The sequence below is a fragment of the Hylobates moloch genome, unplaced genomic scaffold, assembly GCF_009828535.3.
Source record: "Hylobates moloch isolate HMO894 unplaced genomic scaffold, HMol_V3 SCAFFOLD_11, whole genome shotgun sequence".
Classification (NCBI taxonomy): domain Eukaryota; kingdom Metazoa; phylum Chordata; class Mammalia; order Primates; family Hylobatidae; genus Hylobates; species Hylobates moloch.
Genome location: NW_026652286.1, coordinates 93860379 through 93873810, shown reverse-complemented (window position 1 = coordinate 93873810; position 13432 = coordinate 93860379). Strand labels below are relative to the sequence as shown.

General features: G+C 36.7%; 1 protein-coding gene across 6 annotated transcripts in view; it reads right to left on the bottom strand.

Annotated features, from left to right (window-relative positions):
- LOC116477078 (tubulin-specific chaperone cofactor E-like protein) overlaps positions 1 to 13432 on the bottom strand; it is a 171086-nt gene that overhangs the window by 145082 nt on the left and 12572 nt on the right. For 5 of the 6 annotated variants that reach the window (XM_032167736.2, XM_032167732.3, XM_032167731.3 and 2 more), the window contains 2 exons: positions 3738 to 3887; positions 1903 to 2042 (listed from right to left, as the gene is read on the bottom strand). In XM_032167736.2, the coding sequence (XP_032023627.2) occupies positions 1903 to 2042; positions 3738 to 3870 (273 nt within the window). In that variant the 5' untranslated portion in view covers positions 3871 to 3887. Of the gene's footprint in view, positions 1 to 1902; positions 2043 to 3737; positions 3888 to 11039; positions 11079 to 13432 lie in introns of all 6 variants that reach the window. The other variant, XM_058446324.1, reaches the window with a different exon arrangement.

The window sequence follows — 13432 nt, the reverse complement described above, 5'->3', positions numbered from 1 at the left end:
TACAAGTTGTTCAGATAAGTAAATAAATATATATATATACACAAATAGAAATTATTTTTTAGAATAGCCCTATAAATTTGCGTATGTTAATCAATCACTTAGAAACAGGTGACATGCATTGCAAAGAATTTTGATTAAAATCCTAATAAAAGTAGGAAATATAACCAAGAACACAGTTACCAGATTAAACAAGGGCATAAAACAGATAAATGTAAGAAAAGCTTACCAAAACTAGGTTATGGATAGGTTTTTCTTAAACAAGAAATCTGTCTTAGGATTTGTGTAGCATTCAATATCTACTAAGTGTTTCAATGATTAATTTTATCGGCAAGCCTATCTTATGGATGAGCAAACTAAAGCTCTAAAGGATTAAGTGAATTTCTTAAGATCACAGGAAAAGTTGGAACAAGAGGCACTGATTAATCCTTAAGATATAATCATTTAATCATTAATGCACTCAACAAATATTTGACTACTTGGTATGCTGGGCTTATGATAAAAAAAAGATAAAAATCTCCACTTGGAATAAGCTCATAGTCTATTAGGAAAACTGTCAAGTAAGCAAGTCATTATACCAGACTGTGATAAATCCTTTCATAGTGGTATAGTGTAGGTGCTCTGGGATAATCTGACTCTGTCTGTGAGACAGCCAGGGAAAATTTCACAGAGGAATAGCAACTTGGGCCAAGTCTTGAAGGATAAATAGGAAGTGGCCAGGTAGACAAGAGAAGAAAGAGAGCAGTGGGTTCAGAATGAATAAAAGCAAGGAAGCTTTTTATTTCGAGTTTATCATGAGCTGCAAGTAAAAGTATATGGCTAAAGAGGGAGAAAAAGTTCTAGAAATAGCAAAGGGCCATATGATGAAGGGTCACGCTTATAGAGTCAGACTTTAGTTTCTAGGCAAAGAAAGGCAACTGTAGGCCTTTATGCAGGACAGTGTCATAATCATGCTTCATGTATTACAAGGAGTCTGTGGTAGCACTATGGAAGACAGCTTAGTGGAAACAGAATAAAGCCGGATCCAGGAAAACCCATTAGGAAAGTCTTCCTAAGGTCAAATCAAAAAATAAGAGCCCAAATTAAGGCAGAAGAATGAACCAAGTATGAAGAACACTTTAACCTTATTCTTCAGGGTAGCTTCTATCACGTAATGTTATAAGCAGGTAGGTAATGTTACATATAATAATAAGAGAATGTTACAAAACTGTATTTGTGTACTTTTACAAACTATATGTATAGTTTATACTTACTCTGAGGTCGAGACATCAGTTATGTCAAACTACCCAAGGGATTTGATAATATAAGAAAAGCTGTAAAATATTTGAATAAATTGCAATAACAAGAATAAATATATTTATATATATTCTCAGTTTCAACAATTTATGTCAATTTTCAGTAATAAATATTGAAGTAGAAGTAGAGAATGAGCATAGGATGTATAAATTAGTGAAACAGTAGAAAATTTAATGCACTGTTAGCAGTTTAAGCTGACAAAGACTAATCAACCTCTTGATGCCTAAATTTCCTTAGTGATTTTCACCTTGATGAAAAACAAATTAATAATAACAAAGCTAGCGAAAAATCACCATAGATAGAGTCAGTTATTTGCCTTTTTTTTTTTTTTTTTTTTTTTTAAATTAAAGATGGGTTCTTGCTATGTTGCCCAGACTGGTCTTGAATTCCTGGGCTCAAGTGATCCTCCTGCCTCAGCCTCCTTAGCACTGGGATTATAGGCCTCATTTATCTTGATATACTGATATACAGACAATAAGATATACAAACAACAAGAAGTCAAATAGACATCAAGTGAGAACAGAATTTAACAGAACATATAATAACATAAACAATGACACAAGGGTTATTGCTGCTTTTCACCAAAATGTAGCAATATAAAAACTTCACCTCATGCCAGTCTTCGAGTTTGTTGTCAGAAAGATCTAGTTCCGACACATGAGCACAGAAGGCAGCAATTTCTTTTTCATCTCCTGCACAGGTTATTCCACAGCTGTTCAACACTAGTACACTTGGGAGGTTGAGGCGATCTGAATGATGGGAGACACAAAATATTTTCTATATCAGCCAAATTCTTGTCTACATATGTTCAGCCCCCAGGAATTGTCAAGAAACAAAAATCAAACTGTGAAATTACATAAGGATCTAGAAAATACAGGATATAATAGGACCAAAGGGTACTGAATCCTAAGAGGAGACAGCCAGTTATTGCCCAGGAGGAGCTCAGAAGTACTGCACCAGTACCACCAAAAAAAGTCCTCTAGGCTTTAACTCATAGCAGGATTGTTCATGTCAATTACCAACAACAGAGCCCTCATCCATGCTATCATCTTATCATCTGAACAAGAGATCCATGAAATTCATGTGTGGACTACCAGTACTTTCTTACAGGCCTCAATTCTTTCTTTTTGAAATTTAGTTCCAAAGTATTCTGGATGGCTCTTTTCTCTCTATCTGATGTGTATCTTTATCTTCTGTGCCTTTGAAAATCATCTCAAACCATTAATCTACTAAATCACTTCTGTTAAGTTTATATCATTCAAGAACTCTTCCTCACTTAAGTGGATCCATTCAGAACTCTACATCTCTCTCTCATCTATCAATTATCTCCATTTCATATCCCTACAGAATTTGTCCCTTATGAAAATTAGCCTTCTTTAAAAATATAACTGTAATGGAAGAAAGTGTTTCAGAGTCTTAAACTATTAATTGAATTTGGTAAAACCGAGGAAACAACTTTTTGACTACTGCCTGGTTCAAAAACACATGTGTCAATAAAATTACTCTTACAATCTCTACTAAAAAGGATAAACATGAGAATGCAACCACTCTTTTGCCATTTGGTATAAAACAAGGACTCATCAAGGTAGTACTTTATTAATGGAGACCTCAAATTACATGGTTTTCAACTTGCTACTTTCAGCAACATATTTATCAGAACGGGAATGGATCCTGAAAAAAAAAATTACCAAATAAGAAATCCACTTCTCTCTGCCATTTCAGGTTACACAGAGATAAAATTATTGTATTTAGAAACAGCAAACACTCAGTAACCTTTGAAAGCAAGAACTAAAACAGTGATTCAATATTAATTCCCCATAATTACAAAAAACTACTTCCAAGAACTCTTAATTGCAACATTAAGCGAAAAGACAAGCAAAAATATACCTTGCACATTTCTAGTTACAGATTTTTGCTCACATCTAGTCCGTCTCCTAGAATGTTATCTCTAATCAAATTCTACATTCTTGAAGAACTAGTTAAAATCTCACAGCTTTGAATCATTTCTTGATCATATTAATTATCTTTTAAATTTCTTTCCAAATCACTATACCATTCATTTGGCTCAATATAAATTGTCTTGTGTTTATTTACCTTTGTAAATGTGAATGTCTTGTAAACCAATTAGGCTATGAGGTCCTGGAGGGCACAGGCCAGTCCTGTACTGTTTTGTACCCTCTATGTTTCATAAAAGAATATGCATTTGAAATATTATCACTCAAATATTATTCTTGTCATACACATGCAACTAAAACATCTCTTAGTCAATCTGGAGGAAAACCAGTCCTGTTACGTTCTTTAGAAAACTGAAATCATAACAAGGGGGAAAGACTATTTGACTGTAATTAAAAATAAAATAAATCATTTGCAAACAAGGCAACACTGTGATTTAACATCCTAAGTAAGCTCCACTAAATAAGTGTTTTAGGTCCCAACTTTCTTACCTTTCATAGGAGAGCCCTGAGGTGTGGCTGGGACATGGACTCCCATCCCCGGGCCACGGCGATAAGGAAAATTTTCAGGACTATATTTTTCACATAATACTTGCATGAAACTTCTTCCACTAGGTTGATCCATCTTTCTTTCTTAAAATGCTACAAGAAACCAAGAAATCATCAAATTATGTATTTACACATGTAAGAATCATTTATTGAAAACCAATTATTTATAAAGTACTAGACTAGGCATTGCAAGACATATGATACTTAGTTACTGACCCTGGAAACGTATACTGTGGTGATAGCTTACAATTTAGGGAAGCTACATATACAGAAAAATGACAGCAATTAACAGTTGAGCAAATATCTGCAATACAGATGAAAAGTATTACAAGATTTAGTATTTTTTTTTTTTTTTTTTTTTTGAGATGGAGTCTCGCTCTGTTGCCCAGGCTGGAGTGCAGTGGCGCAATCTCGGCTCACTGCAAGCTCCGCCTCCCGGGTTCACGCCATTCTCCTGCCTCAGCCTCTCCGAGTAGCTGGGACTACAGGCGCCCGCCACCACGCCTGGCTAATTTTTTTGTATTTTTAGTAGAGACAGGGTTTCACCGTGGTCTCGATCTCCTGACCTCGTGATCCGCCCGCCTCGGCCTCCCAAAGTGCTGGGATTACAAGCGTGAGCCACCGCGCCCGGCCTGAAAAGTATTACAAGATTTAGAAGAGCAGTTGATCACTTCCAACCAAGGGCAATGAGAAGGCTTTTGGCTGGTACATAGGATTCATGTGGATAAGTAATTGAAGAAAGGTCTGAAAAAGAAGGTACAGATTGAACATCAGGCCAAATAGTTTGGATGAATCCTTTAATATCTGTCCCTCAAAATCCATTATCTTCTTCCATAGTAAAAGAACCTTTAACTGGATAACTGTATTTGGGAATGAGTGCTGGCTAAGTTCTAGCTCATGGGCTAGAAACCAAGTATTCTGTGGCAGCTTCTAGGAGTCATCCTTAAAAGATGACCAGAGTGTGCCATTTGCCCTCCTTCTTTGTTTCTTCCTCCATCCGTTGCCTAGAAAACTGATGCCACCAGACAATGAACCCAAGGAATATACACTAAGAAAAGTGGGACGAAGAGCTGAAAGGGCTCTGCATCCCTGAGGACTTCATGTAACTGAGCTGCCATACTGGTACATATCTCTGGAAATTTCAGTGACAGATAAATAACCTATTTTGCTTAAGCCACTGTTCTTCTCAATTTTTTAGTTACCTATAACTGGACCTAATCCTAAATAATACAAAATGTCATCTCTTTTGGTTCTGAGTTTGGGTAGAGTCCTTTCTGTTTAGCATCAGCTAAGGGTCCAAACATTGAATGATTCCAGCATCTGAGAAGATGAGTACTGAGAAGGACTCATGCATACATTAAAACAGGTAACATTAAACAACATGCTAACTTCTGACAATCTGATAACTCATTACTTAAGGGGCTGGCCTATGATGCCTATTAAATATTAATCAAAATATAGGCAGCTAAAATTGACCTCTGTAATTTCAACTATTAGGTATCAGGCTTTTTTACTAAAATAATCAGTAGGGAGAAGGATATACAGGCTATAGAGTACTCAGAGAAGAAGGGATATCATAAGAAAAGGAACAGTAGTCAAAATGTATTATGGTATATATGAGTAAGCAAAAAATATCTGATGTTGCCAAAGCAGCCTGGTAATGGTAGACATTGTCAGGAGCATCTAACTAGAAACCTCAGAGGAGATCTCGTATACCACATTAGGAGGTTTAATGTTATCCTACAGGAAACAGAAAAAACTGAAAGGTTTTAAGCAAGGGAATACAACAACAAATTTTTAGGGAAAACTCATCCTGAGAATCATGGAGCTGATGAATATGAGGGAAACAAGACTGAAGGCAGGGAGAAGAGTTAGGAAGATACTGCAAAAATACAGCAGAGAGATCGTGAGAGCTTGAAGTGATTCAGTGGTAGAATAAATAGAAAGCAGAGGCAGATTCACGATCACGTTAAAAAGCAAGCTATTCAGAAATTACAGAGGCTGAGGGAGAAGGTAAAGTCAAAAATGACTCCCAGGGTTTCTAGTTCAGGTGACCAGGTGACTGGTGATACCATTAACTAAGAAGAAAGCAGGAACAGAGCCAGTTTTACAGAAGAAAATGATGAATTCCACTTTATACGTGTTCAATTTGAAGTGCCTGTGGAATATCCAGGGAAACAATCTGGAGTTGAATGAGAAAAATGAGCTAAAGATGAAGATTTGGACACCATTACGATATATAAAATGTTATGAATAAGAACAGTAAGACAATAGTCACTGGTATTTAAGGGACAGGCAGAGGAAACAGAGTCATGAAGAAAAAGAAAGAAAACAACCAGACAGTAGAGTGTTTAGCCAATATTTTGCGATGTTTTGCTGGGAGTGGAGAAGGAAGATGGGATGATAAGAGTAGGGAATCCGGGCAACTGTCAAGATTTTATATCTTAAAATAGGAAAGACTCAAACATGGTTATAGATTACAAGGAAGAAGCCAGTAGCCCTGAAGAGGCTGAAAAATCACCACCCATACTTTTTCCTAGAAGAAACTAGCAGGAACAAGCACTGAAAAGCTTCTCAGAAGGCTGTTTGATATTAGCCAGATAATGCTTCAAATTGCTTCCCATTAGTGGTGACATATTTACTTCACTATAGTTACTGGTTTACTTTTGCTTATATTGTTTAATTACAATGAACATTAGGTATTTTTCTTATGTGATTATCCTATCTCTACCATTACATTATAAAGGGGGGCAGAACTGTGTAATCCTATTTATTTCAGTATCAATTCATAGCATCAGGCATAGTTTATTATATATGATAACGGTTTGATAAATGTTGCCGAGTATTAAAATCGCTAGCCTCTCAGGTGCTGAGAAGAAAGGGCAGAGAATTCAGGATGAAGGGTAGGTTTACACCCCACCCAGTTCTGACTACATAATAGTTTTGTGCCATCAGGCAAGTCACTGTTCTCCCAAATGTCTTCAACTATAAAATAAGATATTAACATCTCTACTACCTGGATTACAGGGTTGCTGTAGAGCCCTAAAATATACAAATGCACTAGTTGGATTACAGGGCCATTGTAAAGTTCTAAAATATATAAATATTAATTCTAAGAGGAAGTTGGAGTACAATAGAAAGCACATGGACATAGGAAATTTAAGCTCTTTCCCTAGCTGCGTAAACCACAGGCTAATTATCTAATCTCTCCCTACTTTAATTTTCTCACTTATGTATGGTCTAAACCTTCCTCTCAGGTTTGTAATACGAATGTGAAAAAAGTATGAATATAAAAGTGGTTGTTAAACTTGGCTCATTTCCTAGATTACTACCAGGACCATGATCTACTGGACTTTGTGGAATCAATTTACAAATGCCTAGAACACAGGAGATGCTCACTGAGCACATGCCCATCCAGTGAACAAAAATTTTCATGATAAATGGCATCAATATCATAATGAGTAAAGTGACCTTGAAAATAGAGGGCTGCCCTTTGCTCAAGATTCCCATTTGTAAGCTAAAAGATAGAGTTTGTTTTAGTACAAGACACTTTGTTCTTTCTATCCACACAGTGTTAAGTGTCTCCACAGCGGCTGCCCTCTATTCCAACACTGAGTGTGTCAAAATTGAACTGTGTTGTGTTCAGCTAGGGCTTTGGGAACTTCAGGTTGAAAAGTTCTTTTTCAATGTAAACTCCTCACCACCAACAGCAGACAACACAGAGCAGGTGCTATGCCACTAGTGACAGGCACCATAGCTATTATCAAAAAAACCTGTCTCAAGCAGAATGCCAACAGAATTTTTAGAAGTTTTTAACAAAAAAGCCAAAGAAGTTACATTGTTATCTTTCATACAATCAGCAGTTCAAAAGAGTAAAAAGTGTGTGGAGAGGGTGAACTGTCACTGTCAAAATAATATCACTGAGTTTAAGCAGCACCTTTCATCTGGAGGCTTCAGAACCACTTAAACTCAAACTTATACAATTCAAGGGCAATAATCTTATATATAATTTAAATATAGAGAAACCAAGGGATGGTAGGAAAGATGTATTCAAGTTAAAATGCTAGTACGCAAGCAAACATGGGAACTTAAAAGCTTTTCCTCATGGTCCCATGCTGTAAGAACTCTTCCAAATAGGATTTTTTTAAGACTTCTTTTTTTTTTTTTTGACTGAAAAGCAACACCACCAAGCACCTTCATTGGTCATTTTCCAGGATACACTATTGGATTAGCTTTCCAGGAATGCAGATGGGCACACATTAATACATAGGTTTTGAATTAGAACATCAAGATTGTGAAATGGATTGGTAATGTAACTCTACTCAAAATCTGTTGGGGCAGTCTGAGGAGGAACAGTAGGTGGGAAAAAAGGCTGAAAACCTAACAGATTGAAAAATGAGGAAATACAGGATGGAAAAAGATCTTTCACTAGAGCCTTTAAAAGGTTTTTGGGGGGTTGGAGGGTAATCTATGACATTTTGGAAATAACGGGTGTCAAATTACATCAGACTACCTCTATAGTTGGCAGAGTTCTAATGCATTTGTAAAACTGTTCTGAATTGGTGCTGAAAGCCAGAGAGCCAGGGATCTTTGGTGATATTGCTTGCTTCCATTACTAAGTTGTGAAGTGGGCCTGTGAAAATTTCAATTCGTTTGTGCCTCAAGATCCCGACTATAATATACTCTTGTAAAGTGCTTGGAAAAAGTCAGAATAATGTATGAGTTGGAGGATAAGGTGCTCAGTACACTTTTGCCAATTACATTAAAATCAGAACAGAACATCCAGTCACCTTAGTACCCTTAACCACTATTGAGGTTAAGTACACAATTTGTACTTCATGTTCCCAATAAACGGGTTAGGTCAAAATTAGTAAGAAGCTCAACACAACTGAAAACAGAAAGTAGGCCATGTCTGACCACTAACACTGGGAAACATATAAGATAGATCCTTTTGTATAATAAGTATGCAAGGTCAATACTTATTTCATAAAGAAACAGCGTAGAGTAGTATACTTCATAAAGTACGAACACTGCCAGCCTCACTAGCTAATTCCAAAAGATATAAAACGTACCCCACAGAGTGCCAAAACATACATTTTAAATCTTATAAAAATAGATTTATCTGCTTGTATATGCATAGACTATCTCCGGAAGGATAAAATAGAAATGAATAAAAGTAGTATCGACAGTTGACTCCAGAGAGAAGAAATGAGGAATACGAGTGGAAAGATTTGCTTTCCAATGTTTACCCTTTTGAACAACTTGAATTCACCATGTGCATACATCATCTTTTTGAAATGTAAAATGTTTTTAAGTAACATATCTGGAAATGACCTAATAGTCTGTCAAAGGGTTTTTTAATGTCTTCATTATTATAATATTTCTATTTTTAAAATTCCAAATTGGAATTTGTGTATGTAGAATATAAAATATTAATTTTGAAGAAACTGGGGAGTGAGGAAGAAAAGAGAAATAAAATAGATGGCTAAACTAGATAATTTTGTAAAACAACATCAGCACAGAAAAAGCAAGCATAAACAAAACATATCCAAGCCTGAGAACCAAACCGCAGTGAAACTAAGAGGAGGGAATGAGATGAAGGTAAGCAGGCTGCCAAGGCCACAGCAGCGTTCTGCCCTTCTTTACCATGGCTTTCACAGGGGCAAAGCGAAAGCTCCACTATGGGGTGTATCAAAGGGCTGGAAGAATACCCTCAGCTTGCACAGTTCCACTTCCTTTGCTAGCCAAGTTAAATGTGTTAATACAAGTTACTCAAATCTTTCATCCAAATTACCCAAATTTGACCCAAATTCTGCTGATTCTGGAGCCATAAGCTAAGGAGGTGTGATGCCTTAAGATGGCTGGGAGATTCAGGCCTCTCTGTCACCTCTGACTGTAGAGATTAAAAAAGGACAGAGAGGTGCTTCCTGAAGCAGGAAGCCATTTCTGCAGGTTTCAAGTTACTACAATAGTAGATAGTTGGGAACTGATTTGTGCTTTTGAAAAAGAAATCACAATAATTCAAATGTGCATTAATTTAGGATGGGGCTAAATCTTCAAGAAGTTTTCATAGCTTTCACAAAAATGGAGAAAAGGAAAATACTCTCAAGTAGTTTAAAATTACCTTCAGTTATTTGACAAGGACCCATTTGTACAACGAATCAATTGTATCTATTCATCAGAGAAGGGCAGAAAAAACTACACTCTAAAAGCTACTGCCAATATTTAGCTACCACTATTTGAAAACAAAACTTCAGGTAAACAATTTGTCAAAGGCTCCACAATTTCACCTTTAGGTTCCTTGGGTCAGATGACATTTCATTCTAATGATTTGCTATCCACTTGGGTAATTGTTTTCTTCACGAGACAACCTGAGAATGAGAATTTCCTTACCAATTGTTTAGTAAAAATGCAGACAACAAATATATTTAGTTTTCCCTGCCATCTCTTTTCATTTTCATACCTTAACAAATTCTCTCAATTAGGTTTATTTCCCCATTCATTTATTTTTAAAATATGTGCCTTCATAGAGCGTAGTTTCATTTAGTTCAGTTCAACAAGCACGTACCAGATGTTAAATCTATGCCAAACACTATGCTAAGCACTAAAGAAAGCGAGAAAGAATAAAATCCAAACACTGCCCTCAGGGCATCCACACTATAGAAGGAAATACATGAGATAACACATATCTAAAATAAGCCAGACAAGAAATAGTGAATTAAACATAAGAAGTGATTAACTTTCAGAAGTGTGATCAAGGAAGTAGGTGAATCCTGAGCCATTCTGAAAGATAAAGATTAGCTGACAAGGTGGGGAATGGCATTCCAGGCACAGGACACAATAGCACATGAACAAACACAAGAGACCAGAAACAAGGGTTATCACCTGTACTGCTACAACATAAAATATGTGTGTTGACAGGTGGGGAAAAGCAGGAGATTCAACTGTGGAGGTGACAGTGGTCAGTAAGGTCATGACTGACCTTTCTTGGGCTAGACTTTATCCTGCAAAGATAAAACTAAGAAAAATTCTGAGAGATTACAGTGACTAGAGTGCACGGATGAGGGTTATTGATCTTTATGCAGAATACAGAGAGGTCAAAAATGAGAATTTAAAAATCAGTAAAGGACTAGGCAACTAAGAGTTTGTTTACCTTAGAAGAAGCACTTCCAGTATAGTTAAGGTAATAGAATCCATAGAATAGGGAGTTAAGTAAATAAGCCGAGAAAAGAGTAGCAATCTTACCTTTGAGAGGCTTAAATGAAAGTGGATGAGGTGGGACAGCTGGTGGAAAAAAAAGAGTTAAGAAAGAGTTGTTCTTTTTTGTTTGTTTGTTTTTTTGAAAAAAGACAAAAGAGAAAGGTATTGCAGGGGGTTGGGGGAGATCAGCAAAAACTAAGAAAACAAAGCCATAGGAGGAAAATCTCCTAGCTATCTTCAAAGAACCTCTCAAGATTGCTACCTTTCTCAAGTTTCGCAAGTTTTGTTTTTGTTTTTGTTTTTTAAGCCCATTAAATTTTCACTTTGTGAACTCTTCTTCTAACCTCATCTCCAAAAAGCTTTCTTCTTTTGAACAATTATCCACGGTATCCAAACTTTGCCAGATTCTTAGACATTTTAGGTAGCTGGAATTTTTGTTTAGTTTTCTAAAGCGGTCTTTCTGATCTGCAGCATAAGAGTATCTCCCAAAAGACTGATTTATTCTGGAAAAGCATATGTATATGTTATATATTTTTCCCTCCAAGAAAGATGAAATAAATCAACGAATAAAGATCTACTAACGAGCTTTATTCTAAATATTTGCTTTTAAAAAATACAATGTTCAGCTGGGAGCGGTGGCTCACGCCTGTAATCCCAGAACTTTGGGAGGCTGAGGCAGGTGGATCACCTGAGATCAGGAGTTCAAGACCAGCCTAGCCAACATGGCGAAATGGTTTCCATCTCTATTAAAAATACAAAAATTAGCCGCGCATGGTGGCATGTGCCTATAGTCCCAGCTACTTGGGAGGCTGAGGCAGGAGAATCGCTTGAACTCGGGAGGCAGAGGTTGCAGTAAGTCAAGATTGTGCCACTGCACTCCAGCCTGGGTGACAGAGCGAGACTCCATCTAAAAAAAAAAAAAAATTCATTCTGAATTTTTTACAATTTCCAATTGAAAATAAATAAATAACAACAATGGCAAAACCAGTAACCCCACCATGTAGTTTCCCTTTTTATTAGCTAAGCTAATAATGTAAATAAGTATTATCAAAAGCTTTTCATAGAGCCACATCCACACAAGGAGACTTTGGTTTAGATTTCGCAAGCACATGAAGCCTGAGGATGCACCTCATGGTGTGTATCCTTCCAGATCATTTTTTCCATGCTATGTAGATATATATTTTTTACACAAAGATTAGATATATAGTTTTATAACCTGCCTTTTTGCTAAATAGTCCATGAAAAATTTTCCATGTCAAGAAGTGCATATCTACCTAATCATTTTTTTTTTTTTTTTTTTTGAGACGGAGTCTCGCTCTGTCGCCCAGGCTGGAGTGCAGTGGCGCAATCTCGGCTCACTGCAAGCTCCACCTCCCGGGTTCACGCCATTCTCCTGCCTCACCCTCTCCGAGTAGCTAGGACTACAGGCGCCCGCCACCACGCCCGGCTAATTTTTTGTATTTTTAGCAGAGACGGGGTTTCATCGTGGTCTCGATCTCCTGACCTCGTGATCCCCCCGCCTAATCATTTTTAAGGTTTATAAAGTATCCCATTAGTAAGTTTTTGGAGCTAAAGTCATGAATGACATCTATCTCTCCCATATAAACACTTCCGGGACATTGACCAAGTCAGCGTAATTAGGCTGGATGGTCTCATTCTGTATGGCACTTCCAATTTCATTTATCCTGAAGTATCTATACCTGTGATTCTATCTCAGTTACTACTCTTGAGCATTATGTAATATAGCTAAGTGGATGCTCTCTTTGGATGAAAAGGAAAATAAACTAATTCTAATAAACTTTTAGCACTATTTTGTAGAATTATAGTTAGCCAATTCACTAACTTAACTCTTAGCATTCTAAAAGCAAAATAAGTGTAGCTGATAAATCCCTTATCATAACACACCATGCCACCACGATTTCACACCCTACTAAGAACCACCCTATGTCTCAAAGTCGCCTGCTCAACTGTAATACTATACTATATGCAAGTGTAGTAATGTGGCACATCAACCTTTCTTGGTAAGAGGTTTTTTAAAAATCCAACAGTGCCAGATGAAATGTGAATTTGGACTCCTGATCATTCCTTTAATTATGCTATCAATCAGCCACTACCACCCTCTTCTTGTATCACAGTACTATACTTCTCCTTAAAAGCACTACAAACATTAAAATACCTATCAAAAATTCTTTATTTCATTGTATTAGTGACAAATATATCTAAAACTGTGACTATGTTATCAGCGAGAAGTACCGCCTCAGAGCTGTCTATATTTTCTACTAAAGAACTATATTGCGTATAAGGCACTTTAGATGTTGAACAAAGACACAAACTTTTTTCATCAATAACTGCACATTAGCAACTATGACTGAACTCTCATGCTTGTAGTCCACCATACATAAACACAGCCCTTGAAATTTCTGATCCAAATACACTAG